General features: G+C 40.4%; 3 protein-coding genes across 4 annotated transcripts in view; 1 reads left to right on the forward strand and 2 right to left on the reverse strand.

Moving 5' to 3' along the window:
- LOC112247140 (calmodulin-binding transcription activator 1) overlaps positions 1-1,428 on the reverse strand; it is a 479,036-nt gene extending 477,608 nt beyond the window's left edge. The window contains 1 exon segment of the mRNA XM_042303847.1: positions 1,380-1,428. Coding sequence (XP_042159781.1) covers positions 1,380-1,404 — 25 coding nt within the window. The 5' untranslated portion in view covers positions 1,405-1,428.
- Positions 1,429-2,720: 1,292 nt separating this feature from the next.
- On the forward strand, positions 2,721-12,770 carry LOC112221929 (dnaJ homolog subfamily C member 11). Of its 2 annotated transcripts, none has more exons than XM_024384382.2 (16): positions 2,721-2,837; positions 4,583-4,712; positions 4,871-4,944; positions 5,100-5,201; positions 5,305-5,433; positions 5,554-5,676; positions 5,887-5,960; positions 6,065-6,254; positions 6,370-6,455; positions 7,011-7,127; positions 8,531-8,686; positions 9,434-9,503; positions 9,652-9,709; positions 9,822-9,964; positions 10,236-10,365; positions 10,484-12,770. In XM_024384382.2, exons 1-16 carry the CDS (start codon positions 2,766-2,768, stop codon positions 10,507-10,509), a joined length of 1,680 nt encoding a protein of 559 aa, XP_024240150.1. In that variant the 5' UTR covers positions 2,721-2,765; the 3' UTR covers positions 10,510-12,770. The 2 variants fall into 2 exon arrangements, with proteins under 2 accessions (XP_024240150.1, XP_024240151.1); XM_024384383.2 differs by having other exon boundaries at positions 2,775-2,911.
- Positions 12,771-14,285: 1,515 nt separating this feature from the next.
- On the reverse strand, positions 14,286-17,789 carry thap3 (THAP domain containing, apoptosis associated protein 3). Its single transcript, XM_042303849.1, has 3 exons — positions 17,480-17,789; positions 17,174-17,369; positions 14,286-16,965 (listed from the first exon to the last, which is right to left on the reverse strand). The coding sequence occupies exons 1-3, from the start codon at positions 17,548-17,550 to the stop codon at positions 16,786-16,788; spliced, it is 447 nt and encodes a 148-aa protein (XP_042159783.1). The 5' UTR covers positions 17,551-17,789; the 3' UTR covers positions 14,286-16,785.
- Positions 17,790-17,812: the final 23 nt, after the last annotated feature.

Here is a 17,812-nt window from a genome sequence, read left to right on the forward strand (position 1 = left end):
TGTCCACTAGATTGTATTATTACATACTATCAATAATTATGATGCAGTATACATATACTTCTACTGCAATTAGGATACTAATTATAACATTGATTTTCTTCTAAACAAATCTACTTTGCAGGTAAATATGGTTTAGTCATAATCAAGCTTCATAATAGCCTTAATTAAACAATGTTCATTGTGAACATGTTACGCTTCTAAATGCATGCATTCCTCCTGTCTTATTCTAATTATTTATTATTACTTATTCTATTATGATAACATTTTGATTATTTTGACAATGCATTTTACCTGTCCTCTATAATTTTGACTGTTGAACTAATACTCAAGTGTTATAATCTCCTAATTAAATGACATATTCAAGTCAATATGGATCCAGACCAGATGCACATTTCAACCCAAATTAACTTCAAATATTCAATAGTGAAATAGGCTAGAATATCAAAACTTCCTTTTCAGATTGTCCCTTTGACAAAAAGTTAACACCCTTTTTGGCTAAATTAAAAACGCTCTTTAGAATCTTACTATCCATCACATCTGAGACACATCTGGTGGCATTCAATTCCAAAGCTGTGTATGGTACAACATTCTAGTTTTTATTTATTATATATATATATATATATATATATATATATTATAGCAAACATCGACATGATTATAAAATAACACTTTTAACTGAGCAATAATATAATGTTGTCTGTAAGACCGACACCAGCTAAAATCTCACTCGATAGGGTAGTTCCCTTTCCCTTTCGGGAACCTCAACCAACGGGTGATCTCGTCGAGTAAATAAAAAGATTGTCCAGGACTTGCAAGCAAGCATTTTTGTTACCAGACATGGTCACTGGATGGCTAAAATGCATTCTAAGCAAACTAAACTACAATCTAACGTTTGATACGTAGGGTGTTATAGATATTCCATGTCAAATAGCCTATGTAATAGCTTGCTTGCGTTTATGTCATAAAAACAAGCTTATTTTCAAAGCTGGATAAATAGAAGAGAAGTTGGCAATGACATGTTGTTGTCATTAACTTAGCTTGTTTTATAGCTATTTAGCTTGCTGCTTCACTGAACAGAATCTAGAATAAATTAGGATTATACAATCCGGCTCTTAGATCATGCTGGCTATTTTGTCTTCTTGTTTTTATCATGTGTAGGCTCTGATGGGCATAGCTGGCTAGAAGGCTAGCTAATATTAGCTGGCTAGGTAATGTTGTCTCCACGTTTAGCTGCCTGGTATTTCGGAGGAAATACAAGAGTGCTATTCTTGTAAAAACTCCACGTCTCTCATCACATATTTCACCAAAGTCTGACTTTAAAATATTGTATATCACATAGTTGTCTTACTGGTAAATTAATCCCATTATATCTCTCTTACCTTCCGGCTTGTTTTCGGCAGCCATTTCCCCTTCGCGCGCAACATCCTCCTCCTCCTCACGACCGTGGGTACCACGCGCGTGCACGGCGAGGACAGCACGAGGAGGGACTCGAGGAGCAGCAGCGAGTCCAGCCAATGCAAACTTACCATTGGTTGTGAGGCAATGACTGACAATGTTACTCTGGAATGGCTAGTGACATCAAGAAAAAACACGCATCCAATGCAACTACCAGACCACGTCATTGGCCGAAAGGTAACACCTCAAAAGTAAATGAACCAATCTGCTTTGGAATGGACTAATAATTATGTTATAATGACGCCATTTGGAATTGGGCATGAAGTCATAGTCTATGTCAGATTCAAATGTATACTGCTTAGATTAGGCTACATACAATAATTTCATAAAGTTAGCCATTTAGCTTATGCAACAGAAAAAAACGTATACATACATGTAAAGTGTTTATATAGGCTAATTGATAGTAGACGTTTTACTATCCCTTTCTGCAGCTCTAACCATTTGAATTTACAACCCTGTGTTTTCTTTCTGCTTCCATTTTGCATTTATGTTGATGTGTGAATTTTCTGTAATTCATGTAATTCGGGGCTCATCTCTAAAGAGACATTGAGACTCGCTGATAAGATAAAGGTTAAATAAAATACAAATACATGTGTCTCTGATGGGCCAGACGCATGGGTGCTGAAAAGACAGCTCCATTCATCGAGGACGCGGGTGATGTCACTGCGCAGCTATCGACGCGCTCGCACAGCAGCATAGCAAACGGAGCAAAAATAACGAAAATCAAAGCCCCGAAGTCCCTATTCAGAAATACAAGACACTAAAAGCATTAGATATCATTTGAAGAGAGTGAGCATAATCATTATGTGCACAATGCACTGAATATAGCATGTATTTTAAAGTTCCGTGTGATAATAAACTTTATTACACGGAATCATGTAATGTGTAATTTAACAACTTTGTAACATTGTAACAAGGGAAGACAGTTTTGAAGTGTGAGTGTTCATGAATCTAACCTGTAAAGGAAGCTGACAGAGTTATCATGCATTGTACATTGTTTACCAAACTTTAAGCAGTTGCCAATTCGGCTACAGAAATAGCACTAATGGTTGTTGTTGTTGCAATTTTTAACTGAACATCTTCTTAGGCACTATTTTGTGCCATAATAAGAAAAAATAACGTCCATTTGAGATAAATTATTAATCAAATAGATTTATATAGCCTAATTTACGCAAAAATATTTCTGGTGCGCCGTGACGCTGTCAATATGTTGGTAGGCATGCTTGATAAAGACATCCAGTCCACAAGGTGGCAACAGTGGTGAGGTTTGACAGATACAGACCGGAAAGGGGGAATGAAAGGTTGTTAACATGGCGCCGGCCTTGGAAGACGGTGAATTTGACAACGATGATTACTATTCTTTACTTAATGTCAGAAGAGAGGTACGGCATGTTTGGATGCTGTTCGGATGTGTTTGTGTGGATATTTTGAGAAGTGATTTCATAGTCGGTTTGATGTAAGTTTTCTGGAACAAATAAATGTATGCGGCGTACCGTTTTGCTAGCTAGCCAGATAGCTAGCTAAGTCAGTTGACCCCCGTTTATGGTTGGGCGCGTTCGAGAGGATCCCTTTTGTCAAGTTGGTGACCATCGTTGCTCACCCCTTTCAAACTGTTGCATTATGGGGATAATATTGTCTGGGGTTTGTTTACATGTCGGCTGCATGAACTTTACAAAAAACGTGATCAAAGGTCATTTAAGTTTTTAATTGCAGTCGACTGAACGTTTCTGGTTTTGTTCCCCAACTTCATCCTGCAGCCATCTTCTTTGTTGGGAGGCCCTATTGTCAATCAGTAACAACATTGATGATATTAGAGGCTCTCTCCCACCAATTGATTTTACAATGTGTAACCTTATGTTTGTGTGTGATATGGAGGATGTTTATTTCAACATTATAAAGAAACTTTTAAAAACAATGCCAACACTGCCATGTTGCACTGAGCCTTGCTGTTGGAAAACAACATTAGTGTCCGACTTTCGGCTGTCTACAGTCGGTTGCTTTAGCCTTAACACTCGAACAAGCCCATTGATTTCAGACTTGGATAAAATGTGGCTGAGCAAATGTACGTTAACTGATACTATTTATACAATTGTTTAACACACATCACCCGTATCTAACATTAGCTGCTAACCAATAAATATGTGTAACTAACGTTACTAGCTCGTCAAAGTAAAGTTAGTTGGCACAAGTTAGGCAGCTAGCCAACCAACATTGAGTGATTGGTGACAAGGACATTATCCCTGACTTTTGTCCATGCCATAGTAGAATAGATGGCGGGTATGGTCTGTTTTTCTCTTATACATTATTTGAGTCGTCTATGCAGATATTGTCCGTGATCGAGAGCATCAAGTGTAAACCAATGACTGTATATATGAATGGACAATGCCACTGATCACGTGACACCATTCATTCCTATGTGAAGACTCAATACGCATTGAGACATAGCATGCATAGTTAGAGCTACTCCAGGAAGTAACATTGCAGGCTAGCTCGGTGCTGCCCCCTCTCATTGAGAAACTCAAGTTGAAGGTCGACCGGGGTACTGCAGACTGCCATTAGCAACTAAACTTGTTTGCGATTTTAAAATGATCGGTTCAAGGATACCTGGTGTATTAGAATCAATTATTAGTACCATGCTTGTCTTCGAATGTTGTATTTACGTAAAGATTGCCATTTGTTCATTTACTATAATGGGGGATCCTGTTTTCTACAAACAATTCCTGCAGTATCGCGGTCATCCTTGAATTTCCGTGGCTTCAGCGTTTCATTCAGGGATGTCATTCCCTCTGAGACCTTGAAGTAGTTGTCTCCCTTGCTCTGCGAGGGCTGCGGCTTTTGTGGAGCGATAGGTAACAAAGTTTCCTGGGTGAAACGTCGTGTTCAGAGGGGTCCCTGGTTCGAGCCCAGGTTAGGGCAAGGAGGGAGCGGGAGCAAGACTGTTACACATGCAAGTGCACTAGCTGCTTGGCTTGATAGTTAGGCCTCAAGTGCACCATGTAATGTTAGGTCGTCACTTCAAAACCCTTTGTTGTAAAGATGTATTTGTTTACTTGGAATCATATTAACTAGCTATTACTTTCTCATAAGTAAGTTGAAGTTCTCATGTTTTCTTCTGTTCATCTATTAGGCATCACAGGAGGAACTGAAGGGGTCATACAGGCGACTGTGCATGCTCTACCACCCAGACAAGCACAGAGACCCTGAATTGAAAAGGCAGGCAGAACAGCTCTTTAACCTAGTGCATCAAGCTTATGAAGGTAAGAAGAATTGGAGACTGTGATTTCATGCCATGTTTCAATCATGGCTTCACTCCATTTCAGCTGAACATTTAGGTGAACTTGCTCGTTGTTGTCTCTGGATTCTATGTATCTGAACCTTTCATTGGAACTGATCAGTTGCATGTTTCTCCCTGTAGTCCTTAGTGACCCACAGTCACGAGCTATCTATGACATCTATGGCAAGAGAGGACTGGATGTTGAAGGATGGGAGGTAAGTACAGCATTTTCTTTTGGGCTTGCCTTTATTATATATATATATATATACACATAGGCTACTGTGGCAGGAAGTACTATATATGTTCATTGTCAAGCTAATGAGTGTCGCTGATCATCAGGCAGAAATGGCTCATGTCTTACTGATTCTAGGTGGTGGAGAGAAAAAGATCACCAGTAGAGATCCGAGAGGAGTTTGAGCGTCTGCAGAGAGAGAGGGAGGAGAGACGGCTACAGCAGAGGACCAATCCCAAGGTCTAATGTTTATTTGTGTGAGAGTTTGTGTGCCGTATTAGTGACTATAGGACTGAAACCCTGCTGTTGCATGATCATTTATTGATGTGACTGTCTCATTCAGGGGATGATCAGTGTGGGTGTAGATGCCACAGACCTCTTTGATCGCTATGAGGAGGATTACGAGGATGTGCCTGGAGGGGGCTTCCCACATGTTGAGATCAACAAGATGCACATATCACAATCCATAGAGGTAATAGAAAAGCTCGAAATGGGTTTGAAAAGTTCTTAAAATATGTGTATGGGTAGAAGTTTGGCTAACGGACCACCACATTGGAAAACTAGGTGTAATGTTATTTGTTACCTATTGCAGGCCCCCCTCACCACCTCAGACACAGCTGTTCTCTCTGGCTCCCTCTCAACCCACAATGGAAATGGAGGAGGAAACATTAACGTGGCACTGCGGAGAGTCACCTCTGCTAAGGGCTGGGGGGAGGTCAGGAACCATTCAATCATTTACAGTTTCTACCTACATATACACATGCACATATAGACACACACACACTGCATACTAGTGCTTTCAAATGCTCACACACCTAAAAAAAAAACATGCAAACAAACAATCACATTTGTGTTCTATTTTACACTGAGTAGCACAATGTGAAAGTTATATTTTAGACTGAGAGGTTATTTGTTTATCCACCAGGTGGAGTTTGGGGCAGGAGACACACACGGGCCCCTCTTAGGTATGAAGATATTCCGCAACCTCACAGCTCGCTGGTAAGTCAAGATTCCAGAACATTAGAAATCTGTAAAGCAGCATCCCATTGTGTTTGGGCTACAGTTGAGTCAGAAAAGACGTAGAATGACTTGTTTTTCTCCAGCTTTGTGACTGCTCAGTGTGGACTCCATTTCTCGTCCCGGGGCGTGCGGCCTGGTTGCACCACGATGCTGGCTCGGCACCTGGACAAGAACACCATGGGCTACCTGCAGTGGCGCTGGGGCACCCAGTCCTCCATGAACACCAGCATCGTCAGGGACACGAAGACCAGCCACTTCACCTTGGCCATGCAGGTCAACACAGCATAATATAATTAAATAGTGCAATTGTAGTATAAGAAGGGACTGCTGTCTGTTGCGGATTTATTCTCTATTTCCTGTCCTAACCGTATTTGTTGGCCCTCTGCAGCTTGGGATCCCTCACTCCTTCATGATGATGAGCTACCAGTACAAGTTCCAGGATGATGACCAGACCAAAGTCAAGGGCTCAATCAAGTATGTCCACTTTTATAATAAGATTTGAACATTTGGGCCTCCCGAGTGGTGCAGCGGTCTGAAGCGTCCCTACAGACCCGGGTTCAATCTCAGGCTGTGTCACAACCGGCCGGGAGTCCCATTGGGTGGCGCACAATTGGCCCAGCGTTGTTAGGGGTGGGTTTACTTATCCCATCCCGCTCTAGCGACTCCTTGTGGCAGGCCGGGTGCCTGCAGGCTGACTTCGGTCGTCAGTTGAACAATGTTTGGTGCAGCTGGCTTCCGGGTTAAGCGGCGGGTGTTAAGAAGCGCGGTTTGGCGGGTCATGTTTCGGGGGATGCATGACTCGACCTTCGCCTCTCCCGAGCCTGTTGGGGAGTTGCAGCAATGAGGCAAGATCGTAATTGGATATCACGAAATTGGGGAGAAAAGGGGGGTAAAATACAAAAAAACATTTGTTTGTTTTGATAAATGGAGGCCATTGAACCTTAGAACTGAAACATTTTGTTATAAATCATCAGGTCAGTTCATGGACAATATAGGAAGACTTACTGACTGTCTGTCATTGTCTTGTAGAGCTGGCTTTTTTGGGACGGTGGTGGAGTATGGTGCAGAGAGAAAGATCAGTCGGCACAGTGTCTTGGGGGCGACTGTCAGTGTAGGAGTACCTCAGGGCGTCTCCCTCAAGATAAAGTAAGTATGTCTCAGTTCTTCTTAACCAAACAACCTCAGTACAGTAGTTGTTGGCATAAGGCATTTGAGTTATTCTTGAGTAGTGGCATTTTTTAAATGTATTTTGTACATCTTCTAAATCAACTAATATGGTGACTTAATGACTTTTACTATATTTGACCGTTATCATAACATTGTGCCATCAGTAGGAGTAGTAACACCAATGACACATTTTAGGTCATTAAGGATTTTCTTTAATGGCGGCCACAGATTCTCAAAGCGAAGGTCATTAACACTTTTCAAAAGTGTGAAGTGATATGATTTATCATTTTTGCTCACAATTTAATTTCCCTTCATTTAAATTGAGTAAAACCAATGACATGATGTATTTACACCAAATTATCAGTGGAATCCTATATTTTGACATACTAAAAAGGTGTGATTAGCTAATAATTTTCTTTCTTTCAACTATACCCCTCCCCGATTAGTTTGCCACTGGAGGGAATGCTCAAGGTCGTTGTATATCTTTGTAATGAGGGATTTTTAAGGCGATAGCACCATTGACAAGACTTAGGGACACATATTATAGTAAAAAAAAAACTTTTAGTTATGTCTATACAATATATGAAATACTTTTGTTTACTTTCTAGCATTCAAAATAATAGATATCTCCAAAACATGTCACTACTTGGCTATTCCAGGTTAACAGTCAGTCATCATTCTGTTACCAAACTTTGCATCTGCTCAGTTCTTGAAGTAAATGTTTTTGTAAAATGTTCAGTGGAAATTGTTAAAAGTAGTCCATGGTTTGCTACTTAAAGGTAGTCAGCAACAGTGCTACAGTATGTTTCCATCCCATCCAGACTCTGTGATAAACAGGAAGTGTGCCTGCTCTGGTACGTGCACTTTAGCAACAGCTCAGATACACTGTGATTATGTATCAGAATGAGATTTTTATTTGTCAATTGGCAGCCAAGCACCGATCATCATGTCACCAGCATACAAAAAAAACCTCCATATTTATTGGAAAGGAGCATCGAGCTCATGACCGTTCACCACCCTGTGAAGTTCATCGTAACTTAATTCATCTGTAGCCTAATAAATTGTGTATTGTTTTAAAAGTCATGGGAGGACCACACAATATCATAGCGTGACTGCAAGTTTACTGCGACGTGATGGTCATTCTATCAACAGATGTGCAAGAAAACATTTTCACTGCCATTTGTTTCGCATGATTTATTTCACCAACAAAAATGTTATCCACACCTGTCTTATATATTTTTGTTCTGTCGCCAATTGGACCGTTTACTGGCATCAGGCCCGTCGTGAGTTTATTTGACATTTTTTAATACAACAGATACTTTACTCGCGTAAAAATGGTTCGACGGAAACTTCGTTATTGATGATGCATCTTATTTGTACAGGCTGAACCGAGCCAGCCAGACATATTTCTTCCCCATCCATCTGACTGACCAGCTCCTGCCCAGTGCAGTGTTCTACGCCACGGTTGGACCACTCGTCTTCTACCTCGCTATTCAGAGACTCGTCATCAGGCCCTACGTGCGTGCCCAGAAGGAACAGTAAGACTGCCCACTTATCTACACTTCATGTTAGTCTGTCACTATTTCAACTGCTCATTGTGCGATGGCCTTACAGCTTCGTAGCTTGGCTTTACTAATAGAAGTCATAATAAACTAATTGTGTGTGCGCATATTTAGTTATTTTAAAGTGCTTTTTTTCCCCTCATTGTGGATTTGTTTTTATTGCTTATATCTGGTGGTTTCGAGACAGATTTTTGGCTTGGTTAGTTAGCTAGCTGGCTAGTGTTTGTTAAAAAACCCCAAATGCATTTGGACTCAGTACCAGCTTTTTTAAATTTCACCTGGCTTCCTGTTCTTTTGAGAGCATCATGTGAGGAGTCGCTTTAAGCGTGATAATAATGGGAGACAGAAGAATCCAGCAGTGCTGAGGCAGAGGTCTCGTAGTGAGGACGACTGGATACTATTCTGAACTGTGTTGTGAGCTTTCTAGTGCAAAGTGGGTGCTTCACAGAGCAGAAGTCCAGTGCCTATATGACTAAGGCTGGTTCCCAGACTTGCCCTCACCAAGACTCCATTTCTATAATCTACCATCCTCTGACCAGTTCTCTCCTCTCAAACCATGAGCTGACCCTCTCCATCTGCAGAGGATGCAGCCTTCATATCGCATTGTTTGTTTCTTACGAAGCGCTTTCAGATTTCTATTATGAAAAACACTGTAGAAGTTTAATAAATGTATTATTAATTCATGTATTATTAATTCATCCATTATGCCTCTCCACTGTCTAGGGACCTGGAGAAGCACCGGGAGAGTTCAGCCTCGGACATTGCTAGGAAAAGGCAGGAGGCAGAGTCTGCTGTGAGTTCACTATGTCTCCTCATAGAAATACATAATGTATATCGGCATCAAGCAAACACACATTCCTTACAATATGATTAGATGCTCTATTGGTCTCTTGTGTGTGAATGTTAGCAGCTTGATCTGACATCTCGATTTTCTTCTGAAGGTTTTGCTAATGCAGGAATCTGTGCGCAGGATCATTGAAACTGAGGAATCTAAAATGGGTAAACAGGCTTCTGTCAGCACCAGAAGTGATCAGTATAACAACACGTTACAGAAGCTATAAATTGAGTTGAGTGACTCAACATGCTGACTGGATAATGTTTCCTGGATCAGGTCTCATCATCCTCAACGCCTGGTACGGCAAGTTTGTGACGGACAACAGTCAGAAGCATGAGAGGGCAAAGGTCATCGATGTGACTGTTCCGCTGCAGTGCCTGGTGAAGGACTCCAAACTCATCCTCACAGAGGCCACAAAGGTATACAGCCATAGTTACTAGACTAACTATCATAACTTAGTTTCCCGGAGTTCCCTTTCCTTTGGCATTACTGAATGCAAAATATCAGTATTAGAGTCATTTTGGTCCATTCAAATTTTTTCGGAGTATGGTACAGTACATGGTACTGATATTGTTAATGCCATTTTTTGGGTTACAGAAACACACCACAAAACTATAAACCGCCTTAGGTGTAATAAGTAGGGTTGACAGGTCTGTGATGATGACTGATGTTTGTGTGTTGTCCTCCCAGTCAGGACTACCTGGGTTCTATGACCCCTGTGTGGGGGAGGAGAAGAGTCTGAAGTTACTGTATCAATTCCGGGGAGTGATGCATCAAGTCCTCTCTCCTGAAGGGGAAGCACTCAGGATACCAAAACAATGTAGGTGGCCTTACCAATGTGTCTGCTCAACTACATGAGTTTCATTTCTTAAAACAAACTGTATTTCTGTTCAACAGTATTCAATTGCTGTTTTTTTTTCTCCCTTTCCCTCATGTAGCTCACAGGATTGATGCCGACACATAGGAACCTCTTTTCTGGACCGAATGGGACATTACACAACGTTAAACTGATAGTTTGACAATGGATGGACAGACTTGTATTATAGAGACACCAATTTACCCCTTGTGTCCTCAAAAAAGTCCTGCATATCCCCTCTTTATGTTGTCCATAGGAGGAGAAATGGCAGAAACTTACTCAACAGGGGGTTGCCCTATTGAATGAAAATCAGTCTAAAGTCACTTAAAATGGGATGGTCGTAATCTCAAAGTTCTCCCCTTTCAGGTATGGCTCGTAATGGATGACTCAGTACTGTATGGACACTGCAGTGCCTATGTGACCCTCTTGAATGTATTCATGCACTTCTATATATTTGCCATATTATTAAAATCTCTTCCAAGCTGCAATAGCCCAGTTTGGAAATTGAGCTGGAAACAATATTTTTTCACACAATTGTTTTGTACAACAAACTATTAGTCATAAAATTAACCCGAAGTTGATTGGAAGTGTACCCCACCTTCTGTATGGTTTGAACTGTCAGATCAATGTATCTACTGACATGATTGCCCAATAAGGCTATGTCATCTGGGTGTTCCTGTGCCTGACAGGTCAGTGAATAGTACAGGGCTGACCTGACTCTGATAACATGACATACTGTACTTAAAAGTACAGAAAAAAACAGGCATGAGATGTAGGCCTATTATTCAGTTATGTAACTTGAGTGGTTTATTGACATGTGCATCTAATGCATTTACACTTTAGTTCTAGGGAATGTATTAGAAAATGTATGTGTTCATGAAATTGTATTTTTGAAATATATATATATATATTAAAAACATTCAGGTCATGTTTGTACATGCCTACATGCGCAAATGTCAATGGAATATTTTTCAACTTCATTTGTGTCTTAATCCTTGATTGATTGTAATTCAGGAATAAAAACTCAGTCCAGGAAGGTCCCTTTAAACTCGTGGGAAAAGTATACTATATTATCCAAAGAATGGTTTTGTAGATGTCAGCAAGATGGATAGGGCTGCAAAGCTTTCCAAAATAAATATTTTGCACTCATTGACCAAGAGGAAATTGGAAAGTCTGTCTTCAAGACTATGTTTTCAGAAGCGGATCAGCAAATGAATTTAACTCCTTGTGTTCCAATACAAAATAGCTTTCCAATAAAACCAATGTCAATCAATGGGTCAGCTGATATCATTCACAGCTATCCTCTGTACACTTGGCCATATAGATACGTTACCAGCAGCCCTGGACAGATTCGTCCAGCTGCGTAGACTTGACAACTCGGCGCGTGCTGCCTTCAATTTGAACCTCATCTTGTTGATCAGCTGGCTCTTCATTTGTAACCTTCTGTTGAGCCATTTGTTGGTATCCAAGGCTTTGAATAGTTGGACCTTCACTGCACATGGGTCGGACAGCGAGTAACTGTGATCGGAGATGACGACATGCTAAATAAAGAAAATCAGTTATGACTGATAATCATTTCAGGTGTTTAGATGCAATGTGATACTGCAGAAATGTCGGTAACAACCCTATGGCTCAGTCTCAAACCATACAGAATACAATGTTGCACAAGACTCACAGAAGTTGAGTATTAGAAGACTGACTGGGTAGGGTAAAGACTAGCTAAGAATGCTCAACTTCAAGATATACATAATGTCACATCTCAATGGAGTTGAGTGGCAATTAGTTTTGGCCAATGCTGTGTATTAATCCTGGATTGCTGATGCTTGGCCATTGAGTGGCTTTGAATCCACCGGTCAGTCAAATTGGCACTCCCCAGTATGAACAGTCCTCCATAGGAATTACTGGAATTTCAATTAAATGTTACAAGTATTGTTTTGTTGTAGTGGGGACAGTAAACATTAGTACTATAAAAAAAAAGACTTGAAGGAAAATGTTTTATATTTTTATGTTAAGCTAACAATATCATTTAAAAGTATGTGTTAAGGTGTCTGTTATAGAATAAATGTGTCAAAACAAATGTAGACATTAACAAATACATTTCTATTGATGGGTTTGCTAACAACTTCACTAAAACGATGTGTGCGCTTCCATGGGGCAGAAGTCGGTGTGTTGTGATTCTGCATGGCCAAGTTGCTAGCAAGAATGACAAATCTTGTTCTTGATACCATGTCTTGTTTTGAGGTGTTTTGACTGATTTCATGTCAATGCTAATATGGCTCAAATTCTCTATCTACACTGAACAAAAATATAAAAGGCAATATGTAAAGGGTTGGTCCCATGAGCTAAATTAAAAGATCCCAGAAATGTTGCATTAGCACAAAATGTTTATTTTTCTACATCCTTGCTAGGGAGCATTTCTCCTTTGCCAAGATAATCCATCCACCTGACAAGTGTGGCATATCAAGAAGCTGATTAAACAAGATTGTTACACAGGTGCACCTTGTGCTGAGGGACAATAAAAGGCCACAGATATCTCATATTGAGGGAATGTTTCCAGAGAATGTAATGCTTATTTCTCTACCATAAGCAGCCCCTTTTTTAGAGAATTTAGCAGTACAGTGCATTCGGAAACTATTCAGACCCCTTGACTTTTTCCACATTACAGCCTTATAAAATGTATACCATTTTTTTTAAATGGCCTCATTAATCTACACAAAATACCCCATAATGACAAAGCAAAAAGAGGTTTTTAGACATTTTTGCAAATGTATAAAACAGATACCTTATTTACATAAGCATTCAGACCCTTTGCTATGAGACTCGAAATTGAGCTCAGGTGCATCCTGTTTCCATTGATCATCCTTGAGACGTTTTCTACAACTTGATTGGAATCCACCTGTGGTAAATTCAATTGATTAGACATGATTTGGAAAGGCAAACACCTGTCTATATGTGGTCCCATAGTTTGACTGTGCATGTCAGAGCAAAAACCAAGGCATGAGGTTGAAGGAATTGTCCATAGAGCTCTAACTGAGCAATCGGGGGAGTAGGGCCTTGGTCAGGGAGGTGACCAAGGACCTGATAGTCACTCTGACAGAGCTACAGAGTTCCTCTGTGGAGATGGGAGAACCTTTAAGAAAGACAAGCATCTCTGTAGCACTCCACTAATCAGGTGGAGTGCTACAGAGTAAAAGGCACATGACAGCCTGTTTGGTTTGCCAAAAGGCACCTAAAGGACTTCGACCATGAGAAAGAAGATTCTCTGTTCTGATTAAACCAAGATTGAACTCTTTGGCCTGAATGCCAAGCGTCACGTCTAGAGGAAACCTGTCACCACCCCTACGGTGAAGCATGGTGGTGGCAGCATCATTCTGTGGGGATGTTTTTCAGGGACTGGGAGACTAGTCAGGATCGAAGGAAAGATGAATGGAGCAGAGTACAGAGAGATCCTTGATGAAAATCTGCTCCAGAGCGCTCAGGAACTCAGACTGGGGAGAAGGTTCACCTTCCAACAGGACAACGCAGGAGTGGCTTCGGGACAAGTCTCGATCGAACATCTCTGGAGTAACCTGAAAATAGCTGTGCAGCAAAGCTCCCCATCCAACCTGACAGAGCTTGAGAGGATCTGCAGAGAAGATTGGGAGAAACTCCCCAAATACAGGTGTGCCAAGCTTGTAGCATCATACCCAAGAGGACTCAAGGCTGTAATCGCTGCCAAAGGTGCTTCAACAAAGTATTGAGTAAAGGGTCTGAATACTTATGCAAATGTGACATTTCATATATATATTTATTTTATTTTATACATTTGCAAAAAAAAATACCTGTTTATGCTTTGTCATTATGGGGTATTGTGTATAGATTGATAGGAAAAAACAAATTCATCCATTTTAGAATAAGGCAATAACGTAATAAAATGTGGAAAAAGTCAAGGGGTCTGAATAGTTCCCGAATGCACTGTATATCTAACCGGCCTCACAACTGCAGCCCACGTGCAACCATACAAGCACAGGACCTCCACAACTGGCTTCTTCACCTGCGGGATCAGCTGAGAAGAGACACCTGGACAGCTGATGAAACTGGATTTGGACAAGCACAACCAAATAATGTCTGCACAAACTGTCAGAAACCTTCTCAGGGAAGCTCATCTGCGTGCTCGTCGTCCCCGTGAATGACTTGACCTGATTGCAGTTTGGCATAGTAACCAACTTCCGTGGACAAATGCTCACCTTTGATGGCCACTGGCACGCTGGAGAAGCCTGCTCTTCATGGATGAATCCTGGCTTCAACTGTACTGAGCAGATGGCAGACAGCGTGTATGGCGTGGTGTGGGCGAGCGGTTTGCGGATGTCAACGTTGTCAACAGAGAGCCCCATGGTGGGGTTATGGTATGGGCAGGAATAAGCTATGGACAACAAACACAACTGCATTTTATCGATGGCAATTTGAATGCAGATACCATGACGAGATCCCGAGGCCCGTTGTCGTGCCGCCGCCATCACCTCATGTTTCACCATGATAATGCACTGCCTCATGTCACCAAGATCTGTACACAATTCCTGCAAGCTGAAAATGTCACAGCTCTTACATGCCCTGCATACTCACCAGACATGTCATTCATTAAGCATGTTTGGGATGCTCTGGATCGACGTGTACGACAGCATGTTCATAAAAAGTGAGAAAAACATCTGCCAGGGCAAGGGTATCGATTCACATGGTGAGAGGAATCTACAAGCAGTCTTTCCCAATGTTGACATTGCCTAGAAAATATTATTGAGTTTACCTGTTACCAATGCATCAGGGTAGCGTTCCTTTTCAAAGCTGGCTCTTGTCAAAAACAGACTGAGATCAATGATGAGGCAGGAAAGATTGAACCCTTTGAATCTTATGGCTCTTGAGAATTATGTACTCAGGGCACTTGATTTCAAGGACATAGTTGCAGATTTTGCTGCTTGGAAAATGAGGAAGAAATAATTTTAAGGTAAACCATGATTAAACTTTGTATTAAATGAATGTACTGCATAAGACCTAATGCTCGTCCACTGGAGATGGTCCAGACAGCTGGCAGAGGCCGCACTATTGTTTTCTTTGCGAAGGTTGTGCGGGTGGTAACTGTCCACGGTCCTCCTGAATCAATAGTGGGACCATTCTGTGCAGCCTAGGACATACAACGGTTTGTTATATACAGCATGTTTTGTGGACTTTACCGGATAGACATTTCTCTCTGGTTTTAACCGTGATGATTATGTAACACAAACGGATAAATGTTATGCTTTACTGTGCTGTATTTTAGCCTAGGCCCTATTTCATTTGTTTATTTAGAGAAGACACATGCCTATAATAAAGTAAATTGAATTAAAATTGCCAAAATTAAATACCCTAATCCTGTCTATACATAAATACAATCATTGAAATTAGGCTACTAAAGCATGATTTGGCCACAGAGGATCATTAGCTTCTTTAAAATAAAAAAGTGGATTGTTCTAAATCGCCTACAGTCCGAAGGAAAGGCAGCGTGCACAATAATGGGCAGATTATTGTTGAGTTGCGACTGTCACTGAAAAGTAGAAGCCCAGCCAGGCATATCGCAATATTTCAAAATACAATTGCGGGAAAACATAGTTTGGAAAACAAATGGTATTGCTGTAAAGAGAAGGCAATGAAAATACTAATGTATTTTAGTTATCAAAATCCTCAACTTAATTGGACGAACAACAGTATAGCATATCTTATTGGCACCAGTGGAGAGCATCGGCCAATTCTTAACATATAATACGAATTGTAATTCCTAACATATGAAATGGGTGATGGACATCCACAAATGAATTAATACCATACGAAACGTAACGTATCATACTAAATTGAGTGTCTCTGATTTAAGTACAGAATAATACGACCTGGTTGGTGTCTCCCTTTCTTGTAGGCCTATTATATGGACAACATTGCTTTTATAGATATGTTTGTCAGTGTCAGCAAAGTAGACTACCCGTAATTTGTCATATTAAAAAATATGTGTAATCTCTCACTTCACACATGGAGTCTCTGACTGTAGAATCACTTTGACAGACAATAACAACAAGCTTCACATGTGAAACATGTGTAGGCTATGTAATGATCTATCCTTGTAGGCTATGTAGCAATGTCACATAGATCATTTTCTCTCATTTTAGACAGTCTTTTCATTGTTAAAATAGGCCTAGGCTATATTTTTTTCTCTCAAATGAATAATCTTCCAAGTAATTGAATACAATCATCCGTTTGGATATTCAAATAACAATGCTCATCCCTACTTGTTACTTAAATATCAATTATTTAACGCTTACTGTGTACTTGTGCTTGTCCTGACAGAGTTGTGAGTGGGAATTGGAATCTCTTTGCCACTCAACCCTATTGTATCGTGCGTAGTTGAGAATTCTCAGCTAGGTAAAAGCTCACTTTCTTGTTGCCCTCTGCAGATTTGGATAGTAGTTTCTCTTCTGGGTCCAGGCCATTCTGTGTTTCCATCTTTTCTTGGGACACACTGACACACTTTGGAAGCATTTTGAGCCTTTTTCCTGACATTCTTTTCTAGTAATAAAATAAAACCATTAGTTAATAGCCAATAATCAAATAAAATGTTATAAGCCAGTTAGAAAACTTTTTTTTTTGATGACAGGAGGCAAGTTCTCTTACATGCACACACAAAAAAAGTTAGGCTAATGCACATTCATTAGATAACTAAAATATTTGGAAAAGGTAAGAATCCAATAGATGCTGATGAAATGAGTAGGCATACCTTAGAATTTTGTGGTGGGAATGTAAAGAGAGTGGGTACAGTATTCCACGGCAGGTTTTTGCGGTTGCCTAAACCGCTGAAACAATCTGTAGTAAAATGAAGTGAGCAGATGACCATATGTTTTTTGGGATAATAGTCATCTCGGCATATGTTATCCAGCCATTGTCTAAATACAGTTGGTTTGCTGAAAGGAAATCTGTAGAAATTAGATATGGTATACAGTGAATTGAGGGAAATCAACACACAATCATGTAAAAAATATATATGGTAATTGCATTGCGTTGTAAATCAAACAATATAACTAACCTGTGAAAAGTAATATGTGTATGTTTGCTGTACCTATTGGTACAGTTATATGCAGAACAACTTTTCGGCATGATATTGCCCTGAACTAAGATGGCGGTCGACGGTCGTCGCCCCTCAGTATATCAAAAGAGTCATCATACCAAATATATAATAATAATATAAATATAAATGAAGCGATTATCCTTGAAAACATGGTTCCGGGGTGGCTATGCGATATAAACTGTGATCTGGTCTAATGTATATGAACCAGAAAAAATGAGGGAGTGGGATGTCTCGCTTCCTCTTCCGTCTCTGATCATATGTCGTAATATGCAAGGTCTATTCGTCCCATCT

Source organism: Oncorhynchus tshawytscha, linkage group LG22 (genome assembly GCF_018296145.1).
Source record: "Oncorhynchus tshawytscha isolate Ot180627B linkage group LG22, Otsh_v2.0, whole genome shotgun sequence".
Lineage (NCBI taxonomy): Eukaryota > Metazoa > Chordata > Actinopteri > Salmoniformes > Salmonidae > Oncorhynchus > Oncorhynchus tshawytscha.